The 19853-nt window shown below is 28.0% G+C and overlaps 2 protein-coding genes across 3 annotated transcripts; one reads left to right on the forward strand and one right to left on the reverse strand.

The window, feature by feature from the left end:
* Positions 1-276: 276 nt before the first annotated feature.
* LOC114195925 (putative 2-oxoglutarate-dependent dioxygenase AOP1) lies at positions 277-1570 on the forward strand. 2 transcript variants are annotated; one of them, XM_028086373.2, is made up of 3 exons: positions 277-634; positions 718-1042; positions 1256-1570. In XM_028086373.2, the coding sequence occupies exons 1-3, from the start codon at positions 282-284 to the stop codon at positions 1502-1504; spliced, it is 927 nt and encodes a 308-aa protein (XP_027942174.1). In that variant the 5' UTR covers positions 277-281; the 3' UTR covers positions 1505-1570. The 2 variants fall into 2 exon arrangements, with proteins under 2 accessions (XP_027942174.1, XP_085522221.1); XM_085666095.1 differs by having other exon boundaries at positions 718-961.
* A 5892-nt stretch (positions 1571-7462) lies between these two features.
* LOC114162776 (putative 2-oxoglutarate-dependent dioxygenase AOP1) lies at positions 7463-8920 on the reverse strand. Its single transcript, XM_028046751.2, has 3 exons — positions 8456-8920; positions 8052-8382; positions 7463-7964 (listed from the first exon to the last, which is right to left on the reverse strand). The coding sequence occupies exons 1-3, from the start codon at positions 8818-8820 to the stop codon at positions 7713-7715; spliced, it is 948 nt and encodes a 315-aa protein (XP_027902552.1). The 5' UTR covers positions 8821-8920; the 3' UTR covers positions 7463-7712.
* Positions 8921-19853: the final 10933 nt, after the last annotated feature.

A 19853-nucleotide genomic window follows, 5' to 3' on the forward strand; every position in this document is an offset into this window, starting at 1 on the left:
GGTCCATCTCTGTAATCGTATCTATATATGTAAAAAAATGGAGCTCATTAAAATTAAAACCTGTTATCGCGATTTTATTAATTAATAGTTATGAAATTGAAAAATGTTTTAATTGAATTTGTTTATTTAAGTTATGTTGCAGAAAATGACAGAAAAGTTATGAAAATGCTGCATGTCAGGCTATTGGTGTGTGTGTTCATCTGGAATGAACAAAAAATGATGTGTATATAAAGGGGGAGTTGTGGAAGAAGAATGAGATATAAGAAGTGAGAGTGAAAAAAATGATGATATCATGTTTTGATTTTTGGAAGGGTGGAAAAACAGTAGAGGAAGGGAGTGAGGAGTGGAAGGAGATGAGCATGAAAGTGAGAGAAGCATGTGAGAGTTATGGTTGCTTCCTCTTGAGGTGTGATGAGGTCTCCACTGAAGAGCTGTTTAAGAATATGAAAACATTGTTTGATTTGCCTCAGAAAACAAAGCAACAACACACAAGTCCAAAACCTTTCAGTAGCTTTAACTCGCATAAATTAGTGAAAACTAGCTATGAATGCTTTGCAGTCGATGATGTTCTTCTCTCAACATCTCTGGAGACCTTCACCAACCGCATGTGGCCTCAAGGAAACCCACATTTTTGGTATTATTCATTCAATTCCTTCCCAATATTATGCTAAATTATAACTTAAGGCCTTGTTAAATTATTATTTTGATTGCATGCAGTGAGATGTTGAAGGGTATGAGCTTAAAGATGACAGAGATAAGCTTAGTGGTGTTGAAAATGATTGTGGAGGCTTATGGGCTTCCCGAGCATTACATTTCAGATGTTGAAAGCATGAAGAGTTGTAGCCAGATACGATTGAACATGTACAAGAGTGGTGCAAACAAGGGTACCTCTCACGATGGTGGTCACACTGACAAAGACACCTTAACCGTTTTGTGCCAAAATGAAGTTCAGGGTTTGCAGGTGCTTTCCAAAACAGGGGAATGGGTTGACATAGAGATACCCCAGAATTGCTTTGTGGTTATTGTTGGTGATGCATTGAAGGTATATATATATATATATATATATATATATATATATATATATATATATATATATATATATATATATATATATATATATATATATATATATATATGTGTGTGTGTGTGCGCGCGCGCAGAAAACCCTTAACTTAAACTTTGACATGAATTAATTGAAAATGTTGTTATATATGTATGTATTGAATAATGAAAGTTATGGTACATGAATGAACAGGCATGGAGCAATGGAAGGGTTCATGCAGCGATGCATAGAGTGGAGGTGAGAGGAGAGAAAGAGAAAGAGAGATACACTCTTGGAATTTTTGTGGCACCAAAGGAAGAGATGAAGATTGAGGTGCCTGGTGAGTTGGTGGATCACAAAGATCATCCTCTTCGTTATCGTCCATTTAATTATGGAGAGTTTCTCACTCACTTTTTTTCAACTCGCAACCATAATGCAATTGATGTGTTTGCTGATCTTTGAGAGTCACTCAGTTCATCATTATATATGAATGTACCATATCATCAAGTCAAAATAATACAATAAGGATTGGGCTAATACAATTACATCTCCTTTTATATAACATATTATTTTAATGATTAAAATATGTTAATCACTTTAGTTTCAATTTTCAAAATAAAATATTATAGGTGACTAAAATAGTGACTATTATGAATAAAAATTTGGTTAAAAGGAATAATTTCATACATTTCTAAAGTTAGAGCACTAAATTGGTCCAGAGTATCGAGAATGGATTAATTCCAATTTTCACTTAACGTTAAGGGACCAAAAACATATTTAATCCTAAAAATTATTATTGAAATTGAAAGTAAGTATTGAAAAAAACAGTTCAGATATAACACAAATTACATAATTTAATATTAATGGATAGTGGAGTGGGTATCTCAAATTAATACGGATAAAAAGATATATAATCTTACAAATGACATAATTTAATATTAATGAATAAGTGGAGTGGATATCTCAAATTAATACGGATAAAAAAAATATGTAATCCGTCCTGTCATCAAGGTAAACCTAAATATCTTACCTTAAAGTATTTAAATATATAATTGAGCATTATTGTTAATTTTATCCCAAGATGTATATTGTAAAGGTCGATATTTATCCTTTTGTTATGAAACCAATGGATGTTCATTTACTTGTTAGCTATTATTTATGATTGATTCTTATTGATATTATCATTAACTATTGTAACCAATCACTTGTATCCTTTGGTATGTCTTTTGTATCTATAAACATGGACTTTTTCTATTGGTAATGACACACAGAAAATTAGTCTCTACTATCTCTTTTCCTTCTTTTTTTATTTATTTTATAACATGTTATAAGAACGAGCACTATACTAAATATTTTCATATTACATGGGACTTGCAAATTTGTTAAAAAAAATGTGTAAAAAAAAATTTCTTGCTATTTTTTTCTAGGAATCTTGATTGGCAAGTAATTCCTTCATGAGTAATTATTTCTTACAAAATTATAAAATTCGCTAGTATTTTTTACAAAACTTGTTGTGAAAAGTGTTTTATACAACATATTTTACAAAAAAATTTGCAACAATTTCCTGAAAAAAAATTCATAACAAAATTTATAAGTATTTTCTACAAAAAAAAATTCAAAACAAAATTAACAAGAAATATAAAATTTTTTAGTATTGGAGGTTCTAATAAACCAAATTGAGATTAAGATAATGACTTGATATGTGTCACTGACTTGACATGTGGCACGATACTGATGTGACACGTGACAAAAATACTTTAAAATAAAAAATTACAAAAATACAAAACTTAAATTAAAAAAAATGAAGAGTTGACACATGGTACGTACTTAACGTTGTTAGTACCATACTAACGGAATGGATGTAATTGTTACACATTTTTTTAAAACATAGACCTAATTGAGACTAAAAAGGTATGGAGACCTATTTTAGATCTTAGTACAAAAACTAGAATTAATGGATCAAAGAAGTATTTTAATCAAAAGATTACTAGACTTTGTAAATGTCTTTTTTTCTATTAATATATATATATATATATATATATATATATATATATATATATATATATATATATATATATATTTATTTATTTATTTATTTTCTATGTGCATTCTTATTCTTTTGAAATACTTTTTATGTCAACTAATATTACAGCAACATATTATACATATTATTATGTGTATTTGTAGATTATACTTATCCAAAGTGTTACAATTAATTTTATCCTAATTTAAAATAAATTATTTAAAAATGAACTTAGCATACAAGCATTTTGTTTTCTGAAGTGTATAGCTCTACAACATATTTTAGTTACGTTAGCAAAATTGTAAATGAACTAAAAATATGCTAGACGTCAAATAATTAGAATAAGAACGGTCTATTCTAAAATTTATACCAAACTAAACAAATTGATATTATAACATGAGAGATAATATTTAGGAAAGGGAGGAGAAAAAAGTTACGGAATTACCTGTGAAACTCCATACTACTACCAATCAAATTTGTCTTTACATGTGCTTCAACTTCTGCATTTATTATTGTTTTTTTTTTCCACAAGTGACATATAAAAAATATCTGCTAGTTATTTTGACAAATTTTATAATTGGGGCCACTAGGAAGGAAAAAAACTGTTCTATTTGCTGAGAATTTTTATCTTTTGTAAATTTATTTGCGAGATTTTTTATGAAATATTTTAAATATTTGTAAATAGAGTTGCATCATTCTTTTTTAAAGGTTTACGACGATCTATGATATCTTATTTATAACATGGAGATTTAACTTCTTCTTTTTTTACAATAATTAAAGAATATATCAATGGTAGAGTATTTTGAATGTTTCAATCCTTATACGCAAAAACACAAAAAGGAAAAAAAAAATACAAAACCGACGTATATAGTCTTTATATAATAAGGAAAGATTGGGTGAAACCAAACCTAAAAGAAATACATACATCCAAAACCAACAAAAAAAAAATAATATCGACCAAAACTTCTTCAAACACTCCATGTTATTGAGACAAGACTTTTTCTACAAAGTTTTAACTTCTATATCATTTTTAAAACCTCGACAAGAAGCATGATAATTAAACCATCTGATTTTGAAGGGTGATTCACTTCTCCGTATTAAAAAAAATGATATGAGACTTTTTATACTTTTCTTGACGTGAGACTCTTTGTATTTTGCTTATAGTGTCATTCAAAATGCTTTTGAAGATGTCACAAGAGAAATTTCCAAAACTACCATTTTAAAAAGAATAACTTCTCCAACACCCAAAAAAGAACAGTAGCATCTACAAGAGTTTTAATCTCTTATTAATAACTATTATTTTGTAGAATTTTCAAAACTACATTTCAGTTTTTTTATTCTTTTGTGGGGTAATATTCTCTTCAATTTTCAATTTGACAATTATATTTTAGAAATTTTAACATCTCTCATTTGTATTATTTATTTTGTGGATTTAATACCTTGTTTTTCTTACATTATTTATAATTTTTTAAATACAATAATTTGTTAATAATTAAAAATTTTTGTACATGACCATGTATGTCAGGTGCTTATAACTTTTTGGCAACAACATTTATTTGTAATATAAATTTCGTTCAAATATTTTAATTATGGTAAAAAATATAGTAAAGTGCTCACTTTCTTCTTATTAGTAATGTTATAGCCTGAAAATTTTAATAAATTTCTTATCAATTCTTCTTTCTTCTTATTGTCTCATCTAATATTATATTATATTATTTATTTGATTTATCTGTTTACATTTTTTTTAATTTTATTATAAGATTTTTTTTTAATTTTAGTATAACATTATATTATATTATTTTTTACGAGGTTTTTCCATATATAATATTTTAGTATAATTATTATTATTACTATTATTATTTTTATTAGTTTTACAATTATTATTATTAGGCTTAAATATACATTTAGTTCTTATTCTCATTTTGTATTCAATTATGTCCTTATTTTTGTCAAATTTGGGTCAATTTAGTCCTTTTCACGGTGTTTAAGTAGTTAACGTTTTTTAACAATATATGTTACGTGTCAACTCCTGATTTTTTTGTTTTTTAACTAAAAACAGAAATAACAAATATCGAGACTAAATTGAACAAAAAGAAATAATAAAACCACAAACTGACATGTGACACTAGCATTGACATGTGGCACAATTGTGTCTTGACATGTGGACACTTTTTTTGAAATTAAAAAAATCAAAAAACCAGGAGCTTACACGTGAAGGACCTAATTGAACACAAAACGAAAATGAGGACCAAATTGAATAAAAACAACTAAATTAAAGACCAAATGTATATTTAAACCTTTTTATTATTATTATTATTATTATTATTATTATTATTATTTGTATTATTATTAATGATTCATAATGTTTAATAATAATGATTATTTTTTAATAGTTTTAATTCTTTAATTAACACCAGTGTAGGAAGGGGTTTTGGCAGCGGTTGTTTTTAATATTATGCACTGGTTCCCGAACCGAAGCATATTGGGGCAAGGCCAAAAGAGCATAGCTTTTGGCCTCGGTAAAGACCCGAAGCCATAGAGCCCTCTTCTGCCTCGATTCAGTGGAACCCGAGGCCATAGAGTCCGGCCTTTTAGCCTCGGTTTTGGTTACACCCGAGGCCATATGTGCTTCTTTTTTTTTTTTTATAAATTCGGCCCCCTTTTGGCCTCGGTTTTGGTTGCACCCGAGGCCATATGTGCTTCTCTTTTTTTTTTTAAATTCGATCCCCTTTTGGTCTCGATTTTGGTTGCACTTGAGGGCACATGTGCTTTTTTTTAAAAAAATTCGATCCCCTTTTGGCCTTGGTTTTGGTTGCACCCGAGGCCATATGTACGCTTTTTGCTTCGGTTCTGGTATGAACCAAGGCCTAATATGTTTTTTTTTAATGCAGTTTCTGTTTTGGTGTTATTCCCACATTTAAACCTGCAAATTTTGTTCAGCACCCAACACAGACCAGAATAGATCAAAACATAATATTTTATAACACATCCATAATTCAAATTCATTTAAAAGACAATTACAAATCATTTACAATCAAGATACATGTCCTAATCAATAGTATTGTACATTTCAATTATATATTTGGCACATGCTATCCTACAAAACTTGATGGACTTTGCGGGAATTGCTGCAGGACTCTTGAATGTCTACAAAATAATAGATTAAGTTAAGTTAGTATATAAAAAGGAAATATTGCAAAGTATTTGTTTTAATTCAAATATATATTACCGTTTCCCAATTTGTTGTAATACGAGCACGCACAATGGTTGTCATCCATTGCATTATATAGTAACCGCACTCATATGAGTCAGTTTGTCTATTACACTACATTATATTAACAACATTATATTAACAACGTTACAATTAATTAAGGAAGAAAATCAAGCAAACAATTATAAAGATATGGATAGAAATATCAAACCTGAAGAGAATACCATACAAGACCTTTTGCCTTAGTCGTTGATCTCCCTAACAACATGTTATGTGCAGCAATTGAACTATGATATAGGGAATAAGTTAGGATATTTTTATATAACATGTCATATTCATAAGATTGATATTGAGGTTCTTACCGATCTATCACTTGTTTAAGATGGTTGGGGGAGGGCGATGCAAAGAGGAAAACCACACAGTAAGGTTCTCCCTTAGGAAACTACAAGTAACTGCCATTGACGCCTGATCAGAAAATAAATTCATTGTTATGCATTAAAATGACTGATTATATGTAATTATGCACTGGTGTAATACTTATATACTATTAAGAATGTGATTATTATTATTGATTATTTTTTAATAGTTTTATTAATTATTCATAATGTTTAATAATAATAGTAATAATAATAATATTGTGTAACAGAATAATTTTAAAGATGTTATGATGGTTTTAAAGTATTAAAGTCAAGAACGAAAATTTAAGAGTGTGTTAATATATTATAAAGAATGTGATTATTATTGATTGTTTTTTAATAGTTTTTATAGTTTTATTAATTATTCATAATATATAATAATACATATATAGAGGATTTCCTCTTTTATGTTTCCCTATTATTGTTATTAAACATTACTAACACGTATATGCCTGTGTACCCTAGTATTTAATAATAATAATAATGCATGTCTGTGTGTACCCTAGTGTTTAATAATAATAATAATGTGTAAGAGAATAATTTAAAAAATGTTACGATGATTTTAAAATATTAAAGTCAAGAACGGAAATTTAAGGGTGTGTTAATTAATATTATATGGTGCATGTTATGTTATTGGTGCATCTCTGTAAACGTATCTATATATGTATAAAAAATGGAGCTCATTAAAATTAAAACCTGTTATCGCGATTTTATTAATTAATAGCTACGAAATTGAAACATAGTAATAACAAAAAATAAATTTACCATAGTAATAACAAAAAATAAATTTAAATGTAATTAAACTTAATCCCTTTTCTTGTTGCAGTTCATAATATATATTCATTCCTAACAACACAACACAAGTGACAGATATAAAAAAATATCTGCCAGTTATTTTAACAAATTTTATAGATGAAGCAACAGAATTGATTTTATTGAAAAGGAGGTACAATTATATGAGCGATCCCCTGAATATTTTGACTTGATCTGGTGCATATGGATCATAATCATGAATTACTTTCAAAGACCAGCAAACACTTCAAGTGCATTTCCGTTGTTGGTACGGCGATTCTCAGCATAGAAACTGAGAAACTCTCCATAATTAAAAGCACGATACTGAAGAGGATGAATTTTTTCATCAACCAACTCACGAGGCACCTTGATCTTCATATCTTCCCTTGGTGCCACAAAAACTCCAAAAGTGAATCTCTGTTTCTCTTCATTCGTCACCACTCTATGCATCGCTGCATGAATCCTTCCATTGCTCCATGCCTGTTTCATTAACGTAGCTATAACCACAACTTCATAATTATAATGTAAAAATTATATAAGTATACAATTTTCTACGTATATGTATACCTTCAATGCATCACCAACGATAACCACAAAGCAATTCTTGGGTATGACTACGTCAACCCATTCCCCAGTTTTGGATTGCACCTGCAAACCCGGAACTTCATTTTCACACAAAATGGTTAAGGTGTTTTTGTCAATGTGATCATTGGCGATATTCCTGTTCACAGTGTTTTTTTTGTCAGTATCGTACATGTTCATTCGTACGTTGCAAGAACTCTTAAGGTTTTCAACATCTGAAATGTGATGCCGGGGAAGCCCATAACCCTCCACAATCATCTTCAAGATCACCAAGCTTAAATCCGACATCTTTAAGCTCGTACCCTTCAGTGTCTCACTGCATAAAAAAACACACGTTACGAGGTCTTACAAGCTATCATTAATTTACCAGAATATTACAAAATGAATACCAAAACTGCGGGTTTCCTTGAGGCCACATGAGGTTGGTCAAGTTGTCCACAGATGTTGAGAGAAGAACATCATCGATTGCAAAACTTTCATAGAGAGTGGACATATAGTTATACGAGTTGAAGCCTCTGAAAGGCTTTGGACTCGTGTGTTTTTGCTTTGTTTCTTGAGGCAAATCAAACAGTGCTTTCATATTATTAAACAGTTCTTCGCGTGCACCATTGGAGTTCATCTCATCACACCTCAAGAGGAAGCAACCATAACTCTCACATGCTTCTCTCACTTTCATGCTCATCTCCTTCCATTCCTCACTCCCTTCCTCTATTATTTTTCCATCCTTCCAAAAATCAAGACATGAAATCGTCATATTCTCACTCTCACTTGTTCTTTCTCTCTATCTCTCTGGATGTGATTTGTTCTTCTGCAACTTCCTCTTATATAGGTACCATGGACACTAATTTGCGAACATATCACATGAAGGACAGATATTTTAACAATATTTTAACTACATGACAAAACAATTTATACCTACAGGACCTAGGATCAATGGAACATACATATAAATTGTGATTTTTCTTAAACGTGGGAATATATAAAATCATGAAAATAAAGTCAAAGATACAAATTGAAATTTAACCCACTTATTTACACGTACATGTGCATCACGGCTAATTAAAAATAGGCAGAATCCCTCGAAATAGATTCTAAATCTTATTATATATTTTTAACAAATAAAATATATGAATATTTTACGGAAAAAAATTTTTTTTTTTTTGAATAAAATTTTTTGTTTAAATTGAAGTTATAATATATATATATATATATATATATATATATATATATGAATTAAAAAAATCTCAATTAAATTTTGAAGATATAGGTGAATGCATCCTAATAAAAACCAAACATTCTAAAGTGATGGGCACAAGAAGATTCACAACGACGTTGGGAGACTTGCCTAAAAATATTTTAAAAAAAACTAGGAAAATATAAAGTAATATTTATCCATTTTCTTTTAACTTTTCAATCGTTTTATTTTAGTTATATATTATTTACTTTTTAATTATATTAAAATGTAAATTTATTATATATATATATATATATATATATATATATATATATATTATATTGGATTCGGGGACGGGTACACATGCGAATGCAAATCAAACGGAGGGTATTGTGGTACGCAAGTTGTTAGATTATATTAATCAATTAATTTGGTTTGTCATTATGGTGAGTTGACTTCATAATTATATATATTAAAAAGAACTTTTAACTTCATTATTTTTTATGTTTTTAGTGTATGTTGGGAGTAGGGATGACAACCGGACAGGGATGAGTTTTACTATCTCATACTCATCTTTGTAAAAAAATTCATCCTCATCCTCATGCCCAAATACAATGGGTATTGAATTTGTCTCATCCCTATCCCCACCGGGTAACAGGTATAATCTCGTACTCATACCCGTATCCGTTTTCTTACTACTTTAATATTAATTTTAATTCATTTTTATAAAGTAATAAAAATTACGATAAATGAAGCATAATATTATCAAATATTCAATATTAGGAGGATGATTTGTTTCTTCGATATCAAATACTTTGAAATAAATTATAGTTATTTACATTTTATATTAGAATACCAAATAAAATCTCATGAACCAAACCATTTATTAAATTTACAAACATTAATGAAACATAGTTGATAAATTTTAAAAATATTCAAATTAAAATATATTTTAATATATTTTAAATGTTTGTTTACTTCAATTTTTTAAATTATAATGAATCTATTTTTTATACATTAATAAAAGTTATAATACATCACTCGATCAAAATGACGCAAAGAACAAATAATAAACATAATAATAAAATTTTAACATAAATCTTGTATCTTTTGAACTCCAGTATATGTTGGATGGTGGCAGGGGCGGATCATCATGGGTGCAGGGAGGGGCCTTGGCCCCCCAAAAATTTTGAAACTCTTTTTACAATAAATATTTTGATTTTTTATTATAAATATTAGGTATTTTGATTTTATTTTGTTATAAATATTAAATTAAATATTTTTTTTCTTTTATAAACATAATAATTAATACTAATAAATAATAAAATATAAAATCAAATATAATAAAGAATAAAGATTAAAAAGATTTATCAAGATATTTTTAATTATTTGTTTTCATTATAGATTGTGTTTTTCATAAATTGTTTTCATATTTCATTCTCATCTGTTTTCTTTTGTTTCTGAAAAGAAAAAGATCTATTATTTTCACTCTTATTTCTCTTTTATTCTCTTCCATCCTCAAGAAAGAAAAGAAGAAAGTAATTCTTTCGTCTCACTTGGTAGTGAAATATTTATTCAATAATTTATTTGATGGGCCTATTTTATATGTCTATGTCTTGAATTTCTTACAAATTTTTCTCATCTTCCATTCTTACCTATTTTCTTTTCTTTTGGAAGAGAAAAAAACCAATTATTTTTGCTTTCATCTCTCAACTGTTCTCTTCCATTCGAAGAAATAAAGAAGAAGGTAATTCTCTTTTGTCTCACTTGGTAGTGAAATATTAGTTTAATAATTTATTTAATGAGTCTCTTTTATATTAATTTTTTATTTTATCAACATAGAAGAAAAAATGATTGTACTGTGTGTTTTTTATAATTGAATTTTAAGTGTGGTTTGATTATCATCGAATTTTCTTTTGGTATTTATGTCTCTCAATTTTTTATTAGATTATGATAAATTATTTTTTAGTATTTTTTTTAAAATAGGTATATTGATGAAGAATAAAGGAATAGATTATTTAAATAGTTATATTGATAAATCATTTTTGGTATTTATGTCTCTCAATTTTCTTCGTATACTTCATTTTTTATTGTGTTAGTGACAATAATGAAATGTATAAATTTTGGATGTATTATTTGGACACCCCCAACAATGGTGGTCAACATCCGCCAGTGGATGGTGGCAAAAAAATATTCAATGCAATTACATTAAATTTTTATATTGTAGTAAATAAAAATTATTTATACAATTATAGTGAAAAAATTAAATTATGATTGTAATGAGTTAGAAAATAAAAAATAATTAGATAAAATTTTATGAGGAAAATAAACAAAAAATAAAAATATTAAAAAATTAACAAATGTGTGTCTTATAAACAATTTGGAGACTATTGAAACAAATCGCACAAAAGAAAACAAATATGTAATTAAGGGTATGATAAGATGAAAAATATCTAAGAGATCTAAGAAAATTTTTCAAATATCAACATATATACTCAATGGTTGATAAAAAATAACGCAAAGAACATATAATAAACATAATAATAAAATTTGATCATAGATTTTGTATCTTTTGAACTCCAATATATGTTGGATGGTGATAAAAAAATATTTATGGCAATTACATTAAATTTTTATATTGTAGTAAATAAAAATTATTGATACAATTATAGTGAAAAAATTAAAGTATGATTGTAATGAGTTAGAAAATAAAAAATAATTAGATAAAAAGAAAAACATGTTTTTGGAATTTTTAAGGTATCTACTAAAAAGAAAAAAAAAATCAATTAAGTCTTAAATTGACACTTTAATGATTTTTTTTTTTTACAATTTTTAGATGTTTAACAATATTTTTTTGTTGGTTTTTCTGTTAATTTATACTTTTTTATGTTGTTTTTTTTTAAGTTTTAAATGTTTAACACTATTTCTTTGTTGGTTTTTTGTTAATTTAAATTTTAACAACATTAAAATATAATTATTTTATTATTTAATTAGTTTTTAAATTTTATTAGTGAACATTAAATAAAATATTAAATACACATGTACAATATTTATGGGCATTTTTGTCTTTTAAAGAAAATAAAGTTGAATTAATGATTATTAAGTCAGGTTTTATTTAATATTACAGTATGTATTTTTGTAGGATCCAATGTATATTAATTATCATTAGCCAGTGCCCTAAGGGCACTGGTTAGCAAGACCCTTATATATATTCAAAAAAAAAAAACTCTTAACTATAGACAGTCTATTATCTCTGGTAAGACGTTAATTCAGTATATTATTTATGGAAAAATAGGTTAAAATACTCCCTTGATCTATGTTTTTGTTGAAAATCTCAAATAGATTCTAAGAATTTTTTTAGTCTCAATTAGGTCTATATTTTTGAAAATGTGTAACAATTAGGCTCATTCCGTTAGTATGATGTTAACGGTGTTAAGGATGTGTCACGTGTCAGCTCCACATTTTTTTGAATTTTTTTTGAATTTTTTGAATTTCTTTTTTGAATTTTTTGAATTTTTTGAATTTTTTGAATTCTTTTATTAAAAATTATTCATATCACGTGTCACATCAATATTGTTCCACGTGTCAAGTCAGTAAGGTGACACATATCAAATCATTGTCTGAATCTCAATTTGATCCATATATTTATTATTTTTACTACATTTGAGTTCATTTTTTTAAAATTTTTTAAATATATTTATTTTAACCTTTTACAAAATTGTTTTAAAATTTTATATTTAAATTTATAAAATTTTTATTTTTAAACCAACTCTAACATTTGTATATAAATTATTTAAAACAATTTTGTAACAAGTTAAAATAAATATTTTAAAATTTTAAAACAAAATATAAAATAAAGTTAATATTATTAAAAGGTTTAATAAAAATATCATTCTAAAATTTACATAAAAGTTAAATTTGATCTCAATTTGGAGATGATGAAATTGAAAATTAAAAAAAAAATGGACTGAAATATAATTAAAATAACAAATATATGGACCAAATTGAGATTCAAACAATGACTTGACACATATCATCTTACTGACTTGACACGTGCCACAATATTGATGTGACACGTGATATGAATAATTTTCAAAAAAAATTTAAATAATTTAAAAAATTAAAAAAATAAAAAAAATGCGGAGTTGACACGTGGCATATCCTTAACACCATACTAACGGAATGAACTTAATTATTACACATTTTTAAAAATATAAACTTAATTGAGACTAAAAAAAAATCTTATAACCTATTTAAAATTTTTCAACAAAAACATAGACCAAAAGAGTATTTTAAATAATGGACAATTAATATACAACTCAATAATACATCACAAAACCACGATTCCGCGACTCTGATTCCCCCGCTCTTCGGGAAATCAAGGGGACTTACCACACGCTGCCCCATTTCCGTCCTCGGCAGGAATCGAGCACGCGGCCTTGCTCTGATACCAAAGGATGAGCACGCAGCGCTAGCCACTTGACCAAAAGCTATAGCTGTTAGTAAGGGTTCACACTTTGATACTTAATCCCTCGGTCCCACCACGATTCCAGATAAAATAAAGAGTTTTTGAGCCTTATGATTACTTATATTCTTTTATAAGTATTACTCTACAGTGTATTCCGTAGATTCCTGCCTATTATCTCTTACTACTGCTTTTCCTCTTTGACTACACTGCTTCTATACTGCTTTTCTGTTTTGCCTACACTGCTTTCTTATTTTTCTGTTTTAATGGATAACATACAGCCATTTCTAGGCTCCGATTACAAATCAGCTCTAACTGCTGTTGAAAAAATTACAAACTCTCCTCCTGTAGGTTATAAAAAACCTACTTCAGAAGTAGACCCTGTACACACAGTCCTTATAGGACAAAATAACACTATAATAGCTCTTCTAGAAGAAGTTTCTAGAAAATTGAATCATATGATTGATTCTACTAAAAAGACGAACTTGTCCCAAGACATAGATGGTCTTATAAAGCAAGTATCAAAACTATCTTTAGGGACACATACACATATAAAAGCAACTTCTAAAAATTCACAAAAATTTATCAAAGTTACAACTAAAAAAGATTCAAAAGCTGCAAGTACCAACGCAGCACCTTCTTCAAACAATGAAAATAGTTTGTAATGATGACACAAACCAATACGTCTACACAAACACAAACTGATAATATTAATATGAATAGTACAACAGAACCTAGTAGCACACAAAGATTCCCTGGAACCCCCAGAAGATTAAGGGAACATCAGACTAGAAGTCAAAATCTTATACAACATCCAGGAATTTTAGATAGATTCTTAAATAGACAAAGAACTACTAACATTAGAAGATTAGAAGATTTAGTAGACATACACCAAAATACAGATATAGGATCTAACTCAAGGATAGATTCTCTAAATCCTAGACAATTATACAACATAGGATGGCTAAGTTCAGAACGAACAAGCCTCTATCGATATAGGAGAATAGAAGATTTTCATCTCCCTGACAATACCTATGAGATAATCCCTCTAATATCTCCACAAACAGGAAGACAATTACAAAATCAACAAGGAAGATATGTCCACATGGGATTAATTACCATCGGAGTAAGATCCTTAGCCAGACATATGATTGGAGCTAGAGCTTTGATAGTTCTACACGATTCAAGATTTCAGAATAATGATTCACAAAGTGTAATAGGGATTTTAGAAGTAGATTTAAATCAACCCTTTTCTCTTATTTATCTTGCTCCAAATTTCACATTAACTTTACAAGATTTTATAAATCATATAAACCTAGAAGTACAAACGATAGGTTTTGGACCCAATTGGATGGGTGAAAATCTACATTTAGACATAACCTTCATAGGAAGAATAAGTAACCATATTTCTTCTATGTATAGAATAAACACTAGACCATTAGAAGAAGCCATTAGCTCTTATGGTACACAGTTCTTGCCAGCTCAAGCCTTCACAAGAAGAAATGAAGGACATTTATGGCAAACACATTTACCCAAAGAACAGGAGAAGGCTGTCCATTTTATAGATTCTGGTTCCATTTTTACTTGATGGAATCCACTTTTGAGATCAAATTTTGAAAACCATTTTGCATTTTGAATACGATTTATAAGAATTTCTTTAGACGGAATTGTATATCCATCTTCAACTGTATTATCGTTTAAACGTTTATAATTATAAACCATTCTAGTTTACCTCTTTTTTGTTCGGAAGATTTATTTACTATGAAAGCAGGACTCCTGTGAGGACTTTCACTTGGAGCTATTACTTTTAATTTCAGAAGATGGTCAATATGCATTCGACATTCTTCCTGTTCCCAATTATTGAACTGAATATCTTTAGTCTTTATAATTAAATCGGGGTTGATTATGTTTAATTTACAAGTAACAGGATCACGATCCCAAAATTTGGTGGGATCTTCTCCTATTATGCTGGTTTTATTTAACCTATCCAAAATCTGTTGGATATTATCAAAAGTGATTGTTTTAGATATTTTTATGGAGGAAAAAGAGTCCATAGTGTCATTTGAACAGTAATCTATGGATTCTAAATCTTCTTTCATATAATCACACTTTTCTGATGATCTGGTGTTTGTACATGAACATTCATCAGAGGATGGTTTTGTATAGCTGTCTCCACTAATTATGGGTGACATTTGTGTTTTATCACTAATAATGACATAATCCTTATTTATAGTGATAGTTCTATTATGGCCTAATATAAAATCTAAACCAATAATCATGCTTTGTTTTGAAGGGACTAAATTTTCTACACGCATGGTTTTAAGATGTATTTTTTGGCCAAATAGGTCACAATTTGTACTGAATTGAAGAGAAATATTGTTTATTTCTTCATCATTTATCATTACTATTCCAGACATAGTTCTTGTTTTTTGTATATGTTTACTCTTAGTAATCATATATGAAGGTACTTTTGTTCTGCAGACGACTGTCTCGGAACATCCTGTGTCTAAGAGGGCTTGTATGATTTCTTCCTTAGCAGGGTTTTTGTTTTGTTTTGGAAAATTTAATTTTACTAATACTTTAACAGATATTAGTTGTTTTTCGTTGCAAACCAATGGGATACATTCTGTGGTTCCCATCATGTTATTTTGTATGTTTTTTGAGATGGTGCTTGTTTCAGGATCTTGGATTATTTGTTCTAGACGAAGGATTTTTTCTTCAAGGTTATTTACTCTGGTTTCTAAAATTGAAGTCCTAGTATCAATTATGTTTTTATCTTTTGTGTTTTCTTTTTGTTCTAAAAAGATAGGTATTTCTTGTATTTTTAGATGTGTTGTAATACATTTTATATTGTAGCATAAAGGACAATGAGCCCTTTGTGATTTATGAAAATACCACGTGCAGTCGATTGAGACTTATGACTATAAGATTGGCTATATCTAGGTTTTCTTCTGGGCATATATTTTTTATTTTGATTGTATTGTTGTGGAGTGTATATTTGTTTACAAATTCCAGAATCAGAATTTTTTAATTGTTTTTGTATTGCAATATGTGTACAAGTGTCTTCCATTACTTTCATAATATGTTGTATTCTTATTGAGAGGTTATTTAACATGGGGGTTACCTCATCGTTTTTCCAGGATTCTCTGATTTTCTGGCCTAATTTTCCTGGAAGTTTGAGAAACATCTTTTCTCCAACACTTATATCATGAAAACATCCGGCTATAGAAGCATACATGAGATAATCTTGTAAAAATTCTTTGATTTTTCCAAAATATGTTATAGACAACCTTTCTAGATGTCCTAAATAAATTTGTTGTCTGAGTGTATTCCCATCATTTGCAGATTGAGAAGTGAGTAATCTTTGTATTAGAGAGCAAAAATTATAAATGTTAGGACCTGGTTCGATTACTAATGTATTTAATTCTGTTGGGTAATTTTTTTTAAAAGATTCCCAACATGCTCTGGCTATATCACCTAAGTAGGTTTCACCTTTGGCAATCATGTCTTGTGAAGACTGAACTTCCTTTTCGTAATGGATACCATAATCACGGATTACAGTAGCAGTCCATTGTTCAATGTATGTTGGTAATAATTGAGGGTCAATTCCTCCTATGTTTAATAAAAGATTTGGCAAAGGGAAATTTGGTTCTATTGGAAGCCTCTTCCCCTGTGTTGTATATTGATTATCTGTAAAAGTAACATTTGTTGGGGATTCTCTGGGTATGAATCCAGTAGAATAGCTTTGTGTACCAACATGTTCTAACTGATAACTGTTGGGGTTTACTGATCCTACACTTGTATTGACGAAACCTATTGTAGATAAAGGTTCTGATATTACTGAAGAGCTGTCTTCTTTGTCTAAATATAGGTTATCAAGAAAATTATTTATGATATCGTCTGTTTCATCATAAATATCTTCAATATCTGTGTTTGTAAAGGGATCTAAAGATCCTTGTCTATACATGGCTATAATTGCCTGATGATGATTCCATTCTTCATCAGTCATTTCATCATCTTCGTATTGTATGGTATTCATCATGGAAATGTGTTCGTTATCAGGAATGGCTGAAGTGCTATGCCTATTTTCGGCTAACCTATCTTGTTCTAAGTCAAGTCGTGGTATATTTGTGTAATCTACAAAACTTAGACTAAGTCCTCTAGACTAACCTTTACATGTGTCTATATAGATGACATACTAGTTTTTTCCAAAACAAAAGAAGATCATTATCTCCACCTAAAACAAGTATTATACAAACTTGAAAAATATGGCTTAATTATATCAAAAGGAAAAATGGAAATTTGTAAAAATTTCATAGAATTCCTTGGAACAGAAATAGGTAATGGAACCATAAAACTCCAACCTCACATTTCTAAGAAAATTCAAGACTTTCCTGATAAAATGGAAGACATAAAAACCCTAAGATCTTTTTTAGGACTTTTAAATTATGCCAGGGGTTTTATCCCAGATTTGGGAAAATATACTGCTCCTTTGTACAATAAAACTTCTCTAAAAGGAGAAAGAAAGTTCAATTCTGAAGATATAAAATTGGTTCAAAACATAAAACAAAAGGTAAATAAATTACCTACCCTACAATTACCATTAGATTCAGATTATTTAGTACTTGAATGTGATGGATGCGAATCAGGATGGGGAGCCATCCTAAAAAGGAAGAAAAATAAATACTTGTCAAAAGATAATGAACAAATATGCAGATATGCTTCTGGAAAATATACTGTGAAACCACAAGTTTATCAGACCAGCACTGATTATGAGGTCAATGCAATTATACACGCCTTAGAAGCATTTAAATTATTTTTGATAAATAAACCAGAAATAACCATTAGAATTGATTGTGAAGCAATCGTTTCCTATGGGAAAAACCAAATAAATAATGACAAAAAACCTCACAGACGATGGTTACTTTTTAGAGACTACATAAATTCCGGAAAAATTATAAACTTTGAACATATTAAAGGATCTGACAATATGTTTGCTGATATCCTTTCCAGGTACATTATACAAAAGTAAGACTCAAAAGAGTTTTCTATACAGTCACATATATGAATATGTTACACATTGAAGATCCAGAAATCCCCCCTGGATTCCGGGTCAGGGTCAGAACAAACATTATGGCCACAAGGAATTAGTCCTAATTTTAGTCCTAATCCTGCCATCGAAATATCTAAACTAATAAAAAGGTTTAAGAGAATTACTTTAGTTTAATTTAAAAGAAAAACTTTTTCAAAATTTAAAAGCTATGTTTTATGTTATTTCTTATTTTCTTTTATTTAGTTTTTCTTTTTCATACCTTCCTTTTTCACTTTTTTTTTCTATTTCAATTTTTATTTTCAATCTCTCATCATTTTAAAAGTTAAATTATACCAAAATAAAATTTGATCTTAAAAAACAATATTTTATTTTAAATATGTTTGATTTTCTTCTTTTTTTTTTAAAGAAATATATTTTCCTTTTATATATACTTTTTATAATATATCTCTATATGTTAAAAATAATAAAATCATAATCTAATTAATTATTAACCGAACTTTTATTTGTATAAATAAAATTATTTTAGACTTTAAAACTATATAAATAAAAATAAATAAAAAGACGTATTAAAAATACATTTTAAGGTAAAAAAAACCTCATAAATTTTCTTAAAATATTAAATTTAAAATTTAAAATTTGATTTAAGATATTTATAATTTATTTTTTTCAAGTAAGTGAGAAATAATAAATTTTATATTAGAACAATTACAATAAAAAATTAAAAATTATTTTTTTTTCAAAAGAAAAACTTGATGAAAAAAATGAGTTGTAAATAAAATTTTAGTTTAAATAATTTTAAAATCAGATAAAATACATGTTTAATTCCTATAAAATGAATAAAATTTGATTTTATTTCTTACGATAAAATTGTTTTCCAGTACCACAATTTTGTCTCTTAAAATTTGCCTTAAGAAACATAAGTAAAATTTTCGTAAGGTTCTGAAACATTTTTAGACATGAAATATTAATAGATAATAGAAATTAAAACACATAAACAATATCCTGTCTTTTTACTTTCTTTATACACTCCACAACATTCTTCCAATACGCCCAAAAATTGTCCGATAAATAAATAATTTTTAGATTGCAACACAT

This window comes from Vigna unguiculata, chromosome 9 (assembly GCF_037176805.1).
Source record: "Vigna unguiculata cultivar grain cowpea cultivar isolate G323 ecotype 2 chromosome 9, ASM3717680v1, whole genome shotgun sequence".
NCBI classification, from domain to species: domain Eukaryota; kingdom Viridiplantae; phylum Streptophyta; class Magnoliopsida; order Fabales; family Fabaceae; genus Vigna; species Vigna unguiculata.

Coding starts and splice junctions, on each gene's coding strand:
- LOC114195925 (XM_028086373.2), top strand. CDS start 282: ATGATGATATCATGTTTTGATTTTTGGAAGGGTGGAAAAACAGTAGAG. Junction 635..717: donor CAAGGAAACCCACATTTTTG/GTATTATTCATT, acceptor GATTGCATGCAG/TGAGATGTTGAAGGGTATGA. Junction 1,043..1,255: donor TTGTTGGTGATGCATTGAAG/GTATATATATAT, acceptor ATGAATGAACAG/GCATGGAGCAATGGAAGGGT.
- LOC114162776 (XM_028046751.2), bottom strand. CDS start 8,820: ATGACGATTTCATGTCTTGATTTTTGGAAGGATGGAAAAATAATAGAG. Junction 8,383..8,455: donor CAAGGAAACCCGCAGTTTTG/GTATTCATTTTG, acceptor TTTTTTATGCAG/TGAGACACTGAAGGGTACGA. Junction 7,965..8,051: donor TCGTTGGTGATGCATTGAAG/GTATACATATAC, acceptor TTAATGAAACAG/GCATGGAGCAATGGAAGGAT.